General features: G+C 49.5%; 1 protein-coding gene, 1 non-coding gene and 1 pseudogene across 2 annotated transcripts; 1 reads left to right on the top strand and 2 right to left on the bottom strand.

Annotated features, from left to right (window-relative positions):
• Nucleotides 1–51: 51 nt before the first annotated feature.
• Nucleotides 52–3,956, bottom strand: LOC112900925 (annotated as a pseudogene).
• A 2,397-nt stretch (nucleotides 3,957–6,353) lies between these two features.
• On the top strand, nucleotides 6,354–6,434 carry TRNAL-AAG. The gene has a single exon. It is a non-coding gene; the product is annotated as a tRNA-Leu (tRNA).
• A 2,338-nt stretch (nucleotides 6,435–8,772) lies between these two features.
• On the bottom strand, nucleotides 8,773–10,137 carry LOC112901459. The gene is made up of 2 exons (XM_025970385.1): nucleotides 9,905–10,137; nucleotides 8,773–9,814 (listed from the first exon to the last, which is right to left on the bottom strand). Exons 1-2 carry the CDS (start codon nucleotides 10,135–10,137, stop codon nucleotides 8,773–8,775), a joined length of 1,275 nt encoding a protein of 424 aa, XP_025826170.1.
• Between the last annotated feature and the right edge of the window lie 3,780 nt (nucleotides 10,138–13,917).

The following is a 13,917-nucleotide window of genomic DNA, read 5'->3' as shown; positions in this document are numbered from 1 at the left end:
TATATCCCTCGGTGGGCAGCCGGTTAAACACCGACAAGTATTACAACGGGTTTAGGGGGGGAAATGAGGTGAAGGCTCATCTCTGCTATCATTTTATTAGGGGAAAAAATAGAGTAACAGAGACTAGATTAGTAACTGTCGGAGCACACCTGTGGTTGATAACCTCCCAACATTCCCATAATATGTTGCATCCAGGCATAAAGCCTCTTCGTCCTTCAACACCCCCTCAGAACCCTAATCAGCATCCAAGACCACATTCTACACATGCCTAGAATTGTATGTTTGGGTTGTTCTTCAACTCCCCAAAGTATTCACAGACAAAAGCTCATTTTGAAAGATCAGCAAATGTGCGTAGCCCCGCCCCCTCCCCCCCCCCCCCCCCCCCCCGACCCCACCCAAACCCTTCTCTTCTCATGTGGACAACACCTGGGCAAAAGGAATAAGAAAGTAAAAACAATTCAACCAACCAGCATCCGTAATACCTGGACGCTGCACGAAAAGTGAAACCATGGAACATGAATCGACCCCGCCCCACCCCCCGTGCCCAAAACCCATCGAACAAAAAGAAAACAAAGAAAGTGAAAAGAAGTGCACACAGCATCAGCACCACATCAGTATTCAACTATTCATCAATATGAGTTCCCAGAAGCATTAGATATTTACCTGCAGACGTGTTATACCACATTGAACTACACAGTTACAACCACCTTTACTCGAGCATTCCTTGATAAATTTCCTAACAAGATGGCCCCTACACTGCTTTGTTGGAGCTTCATACCTGGACCTCTCGAGTGGACAAAATTTATTGAAGAACTCATGACATTTTCCTGGGAATCATTCAGAGAGACACAGTCATCAAAAAACAATGCCCAAACCAAACCGTCTGGTGTACATGCAAATTCACCCCCGGCTTCTCTTGCGCATGCACATGGTACAGGGGCAGACAAGCAGTAGCCGAAGCAGTCACCAGACTCAGCACAGCAGTCCCCGTCGCCAATTCTTGCAGAGATGGTGACATAGTTCTTCTGGGGAACAAGGTTTCACGGTATATAATAGAAGGAAGGTGGGGGTTTCTTGCTGCCAAATTCATTTGCCATTGATATCCTTACTTTTTCTTCTCCCTTTTATATAGCAGATGCATCTTGGATAGACCTTAGATGAGAATGTGCCAGATGCTGTGCAAACATTGAATTTGCTTGGGTGTTCTCTGAAGTCTTCCAAAATCAATTATTCTTCTACAGATTTATATTTCCCACCTCCCCTATCCCATCCATGCAACAATTGGTTCCACAAGTGAGGCCTCACTTGCCGTTGGCTCATTTGCCAGTTTTTCTGCCATTATCAAAAGCATGTGATTGTATATTATATCCTGCAGTATGATCATTGCCTAGTTGTGCGGCAGTGAGAATACGAACGGAAAATTAAGAATCTTGTATGAGCGAACACATTTATCCTCAACTATCCTGAAAACTGCTTCTAGACTGGGCATGCAGAATTTTGATGTGTCTAGGTCTATGCTGCATTTTATTGTCATCTTGACCTCACCCGTAGGGGATGATGCTATACAGAGTGCAAACAAGGTGCTTTCTGTGTATATTTAACAGCAGATCCTGTCCCAGTGTTGTGAATCACAGCTGTGTAATCGAAACTATTTTCCCACTTTTGAGGTTGCTTCACCATGCTGTTCATGGGTTAACAAAGGAAGTAGACATTGTCCTTGTTCTATAATGCTGAATTGGCGAGCCTTTATTAGGTATGATATGATAAGGTTCAGCAGAATCCCATCAGAGGAAGGATGTTAGTGGTAGTATCATAGGGGGGGAAAACAAGAATAAGTACTAGTTCCACAACCAGATTGATGATCGCTAAACATAACTAACTAATCTCCCCTGATGCATACAGAACTCAATGGGACAAACACCAAAGGACCATGATCTATGTATGAAATTTGAACATTTCCATGGTCTGTTATTTTAAGCACAAAGACTGACAGAATGATCAAATAGAATGGTGCATGCAAACCTGAAGAAATCTCTGATTGGTTTTGATCAGGTGGATGCATTGCTAGAGGACCTGCATCACCCGAGGAACAGGTGTTTTGAACGGATTGGAAATAATGCCAAGCTGGGTCTTGGGCATCATGAAAGCCATCAGGCTCGGGCTTGGGCTCTCTCAAGAAGACAACATGTCGGAAAACTCTAGAAAGGACAGCATGTTGGAAAACTTCATCCATCATCTGACTTGCCCTCTTGTGTGCAGTAGTAACAGAGGAGGACGGGGATGATTGAGGATCAATAGAGTGATCCGCAGCGAAATTAAGAGTTTGTTCTAGGCTGTGCGTTCTCTCCCCATCCAAATTGCAAGGACCACCATGGATGACAATGGAAGTAGAAGACTGGTGGTGACTTTCATCCAGCGCAACCGTTCTCGTATGGTAGCAACTAGCAACCATGCTCCGGCCCCTGCAACCCATCATTGTGAACCTCAGCAGCGGCCAGTAAGATAACTTAGTCTTTCCGTCCTATCGCTGATCCCATAATACTACCAATCTTTACCTATTTTCTAAAAAGCGGACTGCGGTATTTTGACTTTTGGTACGTCATCCATCGTTGACAACTGGGCAAAAAAAAAACACCTCCACCTATTACTGCTCGCGCAGCCTCAACCTTTTCTGCGCGTTTGGTTGGAAGCAACGAAGAGCGGAGTGGTTCCGGTACGGAATATTCGCGTGAGATGCGGAACGATCGCGCTCGCCCGAAACGACCGGACGCGAGCGCTCTCGTTCGCTGCCGCCTCACCCCCCCTCCCCGCTGGGCGGCATCCACGGCCGCTCCTCGCCGCCGGAAGGAGCACAGGCGCCGCCCCCCCCCCCCCACACCCACGGACGGGATCGGAAGGAGCGCAGGCGGCCAGGCGCCGCCGCACCCCCCCCCCCCCGGCGGGCGGGATCCAGGCGCCCGCGCCCCCGCCGGAAGGAGCCCAGCCTTGGGCCGCCGCCGCCCCCCGCTGCGGACGGGATCCAGGCGCCAAGGAGCCCAGGCGGCACAGGCGCCGCCGCCCGCGCCCCCGGCCCCCGCCTCCCCGCCGCGGACGGGATCCAGGCGCCAAGGAGCCCAGGCGGCACAGGCGCCGCCGCCCGCGCCCCCGGCCCCCCGCCTCCCCGCCGCGGACGGGATCCAGGCGCCAAGGAGCCCAGGCGGCACAGGCGCCACCGCCTGCGCCCCCGGCCCCGCGCCTCCCCGCCGGCGGACGGGATCCAGGCGCCCGAGCCCAGGCGGCCAGGCGCCGCCGCCCCCCGCCCCGCCCCCATCCAGGCGCCCGCGGCCGCCGCCGGGAGGAGCCCAGGGCCGCCGCCGCCCCCCGTCCAGGCGCCCGCGGCCGCTCCCCGCCGGAAGGAGCCCAGCGCCCCCCCCTCCTGCCCGCCGGAGGAACTCAGGCCGCCCGGGCCGCCGGAGGATCTCGAAGCCACCCTTCGCGGAACGTTGAATGAGATGGTTCTCCAACCAAACGAAGAACGGAATGGTTCCGCTCCACCGCGCTCTCCAACCAAACAAAAAATGGAGTAGCTCTGTTCCGCCTACCAAACGTAGAATGGAACGGCTCCGTTCTCAAAAATTAGAATGGAGCCGTTCCATTCAAGTCGGCTCCCCAACCAAACGGACCCTTAGTCCAAGGCGACCACCAATTGGCGTCCGCGGCCCCGCCGCCCGCCAGCGCCTCCGCCCACCCGCGCCTGCCAACCAGGCCGCCCCGACGCGCCGGCGCCGCATCGTGCCGTCGCCTCCAGCCTCCGCGCTCCGCGTCTCCGCGCCCCCGGCCAGCCCGCCGCCGCAGCCCCCCTGTCGCCGACCGTGCCGCGGCCCCCAGCCTGCTGGCAGGCCGCAGACACGCACGTCCCTGGCCCTGCGCAGCGCCCTGCGCAGCCGCACATCCACAGTCAGCGGGCCCGCCGCCATCCGCAGCAGCAGATCCCGCCGCCTGCTGCGCCGACGCACGGCCACTAATCTACTCCTCATCTATTCCTATTGCTAATTCTTGTGTTGGACTATGATTAGTAGAATAGCAATTGCTGAAAACGAACTCTGAATCTGCTGTGTGCTTGTGTGCTATGTCTGACAAACAGAATGCCTGTGAGGTGAGAACTTTACCCGAATAACCCGACCTGAAATTCCTAAATTATCCGAACGCCCAGGCCTAGATAAATTCATGTGACCTTTTCCTTTTCCTTGGATCTGTTATTACTTCATGGAAGTGTACCTCAGATTCTTCTTATTCTTCACTTTCATTGATCTTTCATGCAGATCCTAAGAAGCACATTGTCGGAGAATTTTTCCAGCCGGGCGGCGGACTGCACCCGCCTAATTCTAATTTAGGATAAGTTTGGGGAAGTCAATGAATGCTTATCCAGAGGTGCATGAACACGGAAAGCGCACAAGGGTTTAGAATGGTTCAGGCCTCCGGAGCATAAAACCCTACGACACCGTGAGATGTATTGCTTATTTTGGTGAGGAATAACTGACTCTGTGTGAGTGTCAACTTCCTTGTGTGTGTGCGCGAACTAGAGAGAGCATCTGAGAGAGCTTCCGAGAGCTTTGTGTGTGAGAGCCTGTGTTCTAACATGCGTGTTCTCCCTTTTATAGGCTCAAGGGGAGCGCGTACACTGAGCGGGGTCCCAACAGATGGATCCAGCGACATGTTAAATAACGTACACATTAGAGCCTTAAATGCCATAGATTCGGAAATCTTCCTCTTCGATCCCCGTGCGTATCCTCCCCAGCATATGGTCATATGCCGTCTCCCTAGCACAGGGTTTGCTCCCAGTAACATGCGTAGTGGGAGACGTGTTGTCACTATAGGGTCAGTTCCCGCTGATAGGCGAAGGGTCAGTTCCCGCTGATAGGCGAAGGGGCTATATTGACCTGCCGTGCTGTAGCCTTTGCACATTGTAGCAGAGCATGCCGTGGCCTTCCTGCAGCAGGTCATAATAACCCTTCGCTCACGCGAGCGGCGCTGTGATGTGACTACATGCCCCTCGCCCGCGCACGCGGTGCGGTGATGCGACGCGCCGCCTCGGTAACTGGCGGGCTTACCGTGGTGTCAGCGTACCTGCCCAACGTGTCAGTGGGCAGCCCATGCCCTGTCTCGGGCACGCGCACCTCAACCACCCGCATTCAATACGGTAGTTGGGCTGCCTTCTCGTAGAAGGCTAGCTGCCACCGACACATGGCGGTGCTGGTTTAGCGGCCGCTTCCTCAGGAGCACGTGGCGGCACCAGACCTCTTCCCCGGTGGGAAGGGAGGTCCGGGCCCCCTGGCTGGCCCAGACGCTCAGGCCCCCTGGGGTTCGGCTTCCACACGTAGGGGCCCAAGACCACCCCGCGATGGTCCAGACCCGCGGTAGCCGTTTCTGAGCACCTTATCCACACGAGCATGTGGAGGCGCCGGACCGAGCGCGGGGGGAGGTCCGGAGACCGTGCCCCCGGTTGTCAGGCCCGGGTCGTACACCCTGTCGCCTAAAGGCTTAGTGCGAGGTTACGGATAACCTCGCACCCCTTGGCTGGGCACACTAGTAGGAGGTAGTCCTGTCTGGATGCACCGACACACATCAAAGCTAATTACTCCAGCATGTGTAGTTCATGATATACTTACCAGATTCTCACTCTTACCCTTTTGGAAATGCTCCTGAGGATGTATATGATTCTTCATACGAAAGAGGTAAATCATAGCATGTATAATTAGCTCTATTTAGCGATTTTTGCGCTCACACGATCATAGCAGTAAGGCTGCATTTTTTACTGTTTTAGTTGTCCAAAATTAGCATACAAATAGATGCACAAATTGTATAATAATATGTCACACTTTTATAAAATCATTTCTAACATACACACGTAAGTTTTGTCTGTAGCAACGCACGAACATGTTGCCTATATATATAAATATACATAAAAGAGAAAACAATGTTTCTTTCTTTTCCATTTGAGGGGGGGGGGGAGGAGGAGGAGGACGAAGAAGAATTGGATAGAGATGTAGGTCGAGAATGGCGTCTGAGAGGGCGCGGTCCCCGACGGGCTCCCAGCTGCTGTCAACAATGGGATTCTTGGAGAATCCCATTGTTGGACCAATGGATTGGGAACCCATCCTTCCGCTCAGGCTTCGCACGCGGGGAGAGAGACCTCACTCGGAAAGCCAGGCGAGCGAAGGAGGAAGCTGATTGGGGTGTCGCATTCGTATTGGTAGGGTTTGCCTGGTTAGGTGGTGCCTGGGGGAAGAGGAAGGAATGGTAAAGGACCCAACCGAGGGACCCTTCTAAGACTAAAAGGTACATTAAAAACATTTATCGATTATTTCCAACGCGTTGAGATGGCCGAGTTGGTCTAAGGCGCCAGATTAAGGTTCTGGTCCGAAAGGGCGTGGGTTCAAATCCCACTCTCAACAGAGTGTGTTTATTTTTTTCTTTCTTTCTTTTTTTCTACTCTATGTGTTCACTCTAAGGTTTTAATTTACCAGCTCTTCCAGTTATTTTAGGAAGAAAACCATATTTATCTTCCATAAATCTCCTTCTGGATGTTTTTCTATAAATGTAAATGTTCTTCTGGACATTATAACATGTCTAGCTACTAAACTCTCATCAAATGGTCAGAATATAAAGAAATAATTGGCATCACCACACACCATACCTATAGCAGTCATGATTTTTCTAAATAAAATGTCGTCCAAGCATGTGCACTCTATTACTTTACTTGTGAACTTAAATTGCATACTTAATCGGTGCAAAGAAAATCAAATTTCTATGGAGTAGATCAAGTTTGAGAAGAGATGCATTTGTATATTTATATTGAAGGCTCAATATTGAATTCTTCATTGTTTCGTTAAATTGCATACTTATTTGTTGCAAAGAAAATCAAATTTCTATGGAGTAGATCAAGTTTGAGAAGAGATGGATTTGTATATTTATATTGAAGGCTCAATATTGAATTCTTCATTGTTTTGGACTCCGAGGAACACTAAAATTAAATTCGAGTTTTGGCCAAAGTTCATAATCATAGCTGCCTAATTTTCATTCCTTTTGAGCCTTTGGACTAAAGCTTTATCTAGGACTTATAGCCCTATATACCAGCTATAACTTTTGTAGAACTTTACAGCGAGTTAAAGTTCGAATTTGGACTACATGTATTGAATCCAATAAAAGATCAGGTTCAAGCACAATTAATGCACAGAAGATTCAGTTGAACCTTTAGGTTTCGCTCAAATAACAACTTTAAGTTTCGCTCAAATAAATGCAGAGCCGTCGATCTTCTCCTCCTATTCGTCAGCACTAGAAAGGCGCACGGCTTTGCCGCGCAGGACCCGTATTTCGTATCGTCGGATTATAGTTTATATAGACTTTAGTTCATGCACAGAGTAGTAATTATTGTATATGTAGGTGTCATGGTCTGCAGCCCGTTATTGTACTTGGTATATATTTTGGACTCTCTGTTATCGTGACACTACTATTTAAGTAGGATATTATTTTGGTATGGAAATGGAGCTATGTTATATTTAGTGTTTTTGGTTATTATTTATTTTAAAAGTTTGTTGTGTAGCAAAGCTTAAGGTTTTGAAATTTTGAGCAATTTTTGTATTCAAAACTTTTTGACATAAAGATGTTTTGGTGTCCGAATCGTAGGTAGAATGGATGTATTTAAACATTTATCTAGATGGACCATAAAAGTGCTTTGAATTTGAAATTGTACTATATAATAAAGCTATAGATTTTAAAATTCTAAGCAACTTTTGTATTGGACACTTTTTAATTTAAAAATATTTTGGTGTCCATATTGTATGTACGACGGATCGCATGCAAGCATTTGTGCAAACGAGTTGCGAAAGCATTTTAAATTTTAAAATTTACTCTATAATGAAGTTGTAGTTTTTGAATTTTTGATCAAATTCTATATTGAACAACTTTTGATTTCAACGTGTTTTGGTGTTCAAATTGCAGGTATGATGTTGCTCATGTAGAAGTAACGGATGGAACGAGTTGTGGTTTGATTTAATTAAAATCTGAGTGTTTTTTTAAAAAAAATCGAGAGAGAGGACCGGCGGGTTGATTTTATAAAAACTTAAGATTTTTCTTTGCCAATTGCCATGAACCGAGAAGGTTGGACGGCGGTTAATTCTAAGAAAAGTTGTGGGGTTTTTCGCAAAATTACTTAAGAGAGGAGGCCGTTGATTCCTCTAAATTCCAAAGATTTTTTTGCAAAATGACCTGAACTCGCACAATATGTGCCGCCTGTCCGGCCGATTCGACGGTCTGAAATTGCATGTGACGTGGCTGCGCTGGTTGCCCCTCTTTTGTTGCATGAATCGTGCATAGAGATGCTTGCTTGCAAGAACAGAGCAACGCTCGCGATCCATTTCGCGAGCTCCAATCTGTTGTTGCAGCTGCAATCCATTTCCTTGCGGCGTCCATGTCCTTGCCACATCCCTATCTAGAGAAACCACTCCAGAACGTAACGAACCAAACTCATCCTAGCGCAGTCAAACTGATGAGACCGCTAGCTAGCTGTTGTTCGAATGAATCACCGACGAGATAGCTCGCTAGAGTAGTAGTCAACTAATAATCCTTAATTAATGTACACTTACAATACGTACTCTGATCTGATCTACGTAATATAAGAAGATGATGATGATCATCGATAGATCAATCATCAGATGATGAAACTCGATCATAAATCATAATGCATGCAAATGCAATTCATAATAATGCACGTTGATGATCTATCGTATCTGATCAGAAATCTAGCAGCGTGGTGCTGAGGTTGAGCAGCGTCCCCAGCGCGCTGGGCGCGAACTTCCTGGCGAAGAGGTAGCACACCGTGGTGGGCCTGCCGTTGTACAGGCAGCTTGTGCCGTTGTTGCGGATGGCCGCCACGAACGCCGCCGTGGTGGCGGCCTTGCCGAAGCGCGCCGGGTGCGGCCCCCCGCGCGACCAGTCCACCCAGGTGACCGTCCGGTTGGCGTTGCGCGCGCCGTGCCACAGGTGCAGGTACGTCGGGATGTAGTGCTCGTCCGGGTAGCACGATGGCGTGCAGTGCCGCCGGAACAGCGCGTAGTAGCGCTGGTCCGCCACCACGTCGACGGCCAGCTCCCGGCTGAGCTCGAACCACTCGGAGCCCTTGCGCCACTGCTCCTCCAGGATCTCCGGCGCCATCCGCGGGTTGTAGCGCCCCGCGCACTGGGGCACGTCGATGTTGTACGACTCCACGTAGCTCTCCGCCGAGTTCACCAGGTACTCGTACACCGTCCGGAAGTTGAACACCGGCACGCAGCTCTCCGACACCAGCACGAAGCGCTGGTTCGACCAGTCCAGCAGCGCGTTCGCCAGCAGCCGCTTCTCCGCGTCCACCAGCGTGATGGATCCCCACGACACCTCCCGGCTCGGGATCTGCCGCCCGTGGAACGGCGACGACCGCCGGTAGCGCCCCGCGTACCCCGGCACCGCGTGCACGTACACCGAGTAGAGCCCCTCGTGCCCGCGGAAGAAGCGCTCCCACAGCGGCGCGAACGGCAGCGGCCCGCGCGTCAGGAACAGGAACGCCACCTTGGGCACGCGCTGGAACGGGTACTCCTCCAAGCGCGGCGCCATGGACGCGCGCCAGAACAGCTCCTGGTCCGACATCGAGTGACCCCACGGAGGCCCGGGGTCCACGAACCCACGGAACTCCAGCAGCACCGGCGGAGGAGGAAGGCCTGCTGCTGCTGCTTCGTCGTCGTCTTCCATCCTCATCTTCTTCTTCTTCCTACTGTTGCCGCCGCCGCCGCGGCTGATGCTTCTTGTGGCGCCGGGGACGACGACGACGGCGCCATTGTTGTTGTTGTTATTAGCTGCTTCTGCCCCTGCCTCTGCCTTCAGGGAAAGAGACGACGACCCCATGCTGCTGTAGTAGTAGTAGCGCGACACGTTGGCGCTGCCCGCAAGCCCGATCAGCACGCCGGCCATCAGGATCACCAGCGCCACCACGGCCTTGAGCAGCCCCGACGACCACCAGTACACTCTGCGCGGGGTCAGCGGGAAGCTGCTGTACTCCCCGCCGCCAGAAGCCTCCTCGTCGTCGCCGGCACTGCCTCGACGGGACTTGAGGGTTCCCGGCTTCATCCCTCAATCAACACAACAACTGCCGTTAGTTGCCGCCGCGCGCGCCTATCGATGATCAAATGATGAACTGTTTGTTGTTGATTTCTCGGCAAGCGCGCGATGATCCCAGCCCGCCTGCCGATCGCTCGAGCGTACATTGTTCAGCCAAACATGTCGCGTAGGACGAAACGGCGGGATGAATGAAGTTGCAGGGAAGCTCGATCGATGGCAATGGCATGCAGCAGATCGAGAGACAACGAAGCAGCAGAATGCCCGGCCCTATGGAGGAAGAAGCTGAGCACCGTACCAGATCGATCGAGGTTGGAGAGATGGCCGGAGATGGCGATCGACCATAGCCGCCCAAGAATAAGGGAGGGGAGAGAGAACAATGCATGCGTGCATGCACTAGCTAGCTGCAGATGGGCACGTGGAGGCCGGCCAGCCACTGCGAGCGACGCTGACGGGAGGGGAGCGGTCCATGGGCAAGGCAAGCTCGGTCGGTCGACGCGGCGCCCGCGTTCATCGCCTCCACTCTCCCCTTCCACTGCCACGTATAATTAATATAACTATCTCAATGATTTTTTTCATTCGCTTGAATTTTTTTATAAATATTCTTATAAATAGATAAATCTACAAACTATATCTTAAGTATTTTTTATGATAGACGATGTAGTTGTACTCATTTTATTTTATTTTACTGATTTATTAAATACTACCCATGGAGTTGGTCAAAATCAAACATTATCATCTTTGATCAATAATATCTTTAAAAATAATTAATTTTAAATAGAAAATTTACATGTTATGATAATTGATTTCATTATGGATCAACTAATATCATTTTTATGTATCAATCTTTAAGATTTACTATTTTATGATCAAAGTTTAAAAGGTTTGATTTGGGGGAAAAACCTAAAAATAGCTATATTCTGAAATAGAGGGAGTAAATAAGGTTGGCTAAAGTTTGGGTAAGAGATCAACAATGACATATATTTAAGAATGGAAACAACACTCTCTTTTCTATATAAACTTTACAAAATACATTACAAACACAAACATTCATATACACGTACTACTGTGAAGTGTGAACACATACATACATATTTTAGCTCTATATAAACACCACCGCGATACTAAACTAGCAAAGAAATCTTGAGATTGATAAAGTATGACAGATGTCTCATTGTCAATAGACACATTATTTACCAGTGAAAGAATAATAAGTGAAAATGCAAGTATTTGTGTTAAGATAATGATTCAAATCTGAATAAACAGATTTCACCATAAGAAATCTATTTAATAGAGGCACTCAGTTTGTAATAATGGAATATTTAGCGTTGATTATATTGGTGATGGTCACTACACCAAAGCAGCTCAATTCCGTCGGCCAGATGTAATTTCGTCGCCCAAAATTAAGCCGACGAAAATAAATAGTTTATTTCATCGGCCAACACAGGCCGACGAAATTAGAACTTATTTTCGTCGGCCACTCTAAGGCCGACAAAAAATGATCCATATTTTCGTCGGCCAGACCCTGGCCGACGAAACAAAGAGACTATTTTCGTCGGCCTGCCCTAGGCCAACGAAAATATATCAATTTTCGTCGGCCCATTTGGCCGACGAAAATAAAGGACCCTAATAGCGCCGTTCAATCGGATCTTGTTATAGGCCCGGCCCACATGCAAGTGTTCTCTCCCCCCCCCTCCCGCTACCGCCCCCGGGCCCGCCGTCACCCCCACGCCGCGGCCCTCGCCGCCGCCCCGAGGCCCCCGCCGCCGCCGCCGCCTCGGGCGCGCGGCCCCCCCTCGCCCCCCCCCCCGGCCCCCCTCGCCCCCCCCCCCCACACCGCCCACGCTGCGGCCCCCGCCGCCGCCCCTCTGCCCCCGCCGCTCGCATTTTGGATTTTTTTTGTTTCCTTTCTTCATTTATTTTTGCTTTACTTCATATTAATCATACTGATGGTATCTTTGAATTAATGCTATGTACTTCATATTAATTATGAACCAACCAGAAGTCTTGCTTGAGATAAACCAACTAGAGGAAATATGTTTCTGTTCTTGTATATTTGTTTCAGGACAACATCTTATCGTCTGGTTCACATTTCCAGGTGAATGGAGAGATTTATAACCATGAAGAGTTGAAAGCAAAGTTGACAACTCATCAATTCCAAACTGGCAATGATTGTGAAGTTATTGCCCATTTCGTAAGCCACATATCTATTTCTTACACCCTTTTACAGTGACATAACTTTTGCCAACAATTTGATTATCTTCATCGATGCATCATCATTCATCATAAGCTATTTAATCCTGGCAGTGATACCTTTTAATCTTGCTTTTACATAGTATGAAGAATATGGGGAAGAATTCGTGGATATGTTGGATGGCATGTTCTTGTTTGTTCTTCTTGATACATGTGATAAAACCTTCATCGCAGCCCGTGATGCTATTGGCATCTGCCCTTTATACATGGGATGGGGTCTTGATGGTATGTACAGCGAATAATTCATTCAATTTTTGTCCTTTGCAGAAATTTAGGGGTGTGAATGTTTATCCATCTAAAATTTATTTTCTGAAATTTGCAAATCGCTTGTTTTGTTGTACTACTGTTGCCGTAGTCAATCAGTGCTTGAAGGTCAGGGTCCAAATTCCTGGTTGCAGCCAGCCAGTTACAGCGAGTAACTTGAGAAACCGCACAGAAGGCTTTATTCAAATTTGAATTTTGAATGCTCATCTCATAGTAAATAAATAGCAGAAGCATCGTTTTCTATCCATTCCTGTAATAATTTGAAAAGAGCTAACAGTTGCAAATTCTAGATCTTACCATCTGGGATTCAATGCTCCAGCTGATAGGAATTATCTAAGGGGAAATTTCCTGCAAGGCCCTCAAACAAATCACGCTTCCTTCTATGGCCCTGGAAAACTGAAACGCCCTTTTGTGGCCTCCTTTTTATTTTCGTTCTCTTCCATGACCCTCCCGTTAGACCCGTTAGGCCAATCTGTTAGGATTTGAGGTTTGAGGTGAGAAGTAAAAATTTCTTGGACTGAGCGGCGCGCGGGCGGCGGGCGGGCTGCATGCGGGCGAGCGGCGGCGGGCGGGCAGCGGCGGCCGAGCGGCGCGCGGGTGGCGGGCGGCGGCGCGCGGGCGGCACGTGGAAGGCGGGTGGCGGCGCGCGGGCGGGCGGCGGGCGGCAGCGCGCGGACTCGGGAGCAGAGTCACCCCAGGGGCGCGGCGGAGGGCTCCCCAGGGGCACGCGCGGAGGAGGCCCACCCCTAGGGCTGCGCACGCGGCGGAGGCGCCAAGGGGCGCACGCGCACCGCCAGGGGTACTATTGTCTTTTCACAGTCATTTAACTGGAGTTAACTGCAGATGTAACGGCAGGGCCATCGAAGGGAAGGAAAATGAAATCAGGGTCAAATAAGGAAGTTGCAATTTTGCAGGGCCGTAGAAGGAAGCGTGATTTATTTGAGGGCCTTGCAGGGAATTTCCCCATTATCTAACTTGGTGTTCAGGATATGAAGCTATATTTTTTTAATGTTTGGATATACACAAGAATTTGCCAAAATTGGCTTTTATATGGAATTTGTTTCTGGAAATCGTAAGTAGTAAGTATGTACTGTCTGGACTTGTTCCTGGTTGTTAGACTTAGACTTGCTGCATGCAGACTGGTTATTGGCACGGTGTATTATTGGAGATAGGAACATGGGCTATGACCAAGATTGGTATCTACATGTCCATGAAATGTCGATAGTTTATGGTTACTGAATGTAAAAATCAAGGCGACAGTTTGGAGTTTCAGAC

The sequence above is a fragment of the Panicum hallii genome, chromosome 7 (assembly GCF_002211085.1).
Source record: "Panicum hallii strain FIL2 chromosome 7, PHallii_v3.1, whole genome shotgun sequence".
NCBI lineage: Eukaryota > Viridiplantae > Streptophyta > Magnoliopsida > Poales > Poaceae > Panicum > Panicum hallii.
This window is presented reverse-complemented; position numbering and strand designations above follow the sequence as displayed.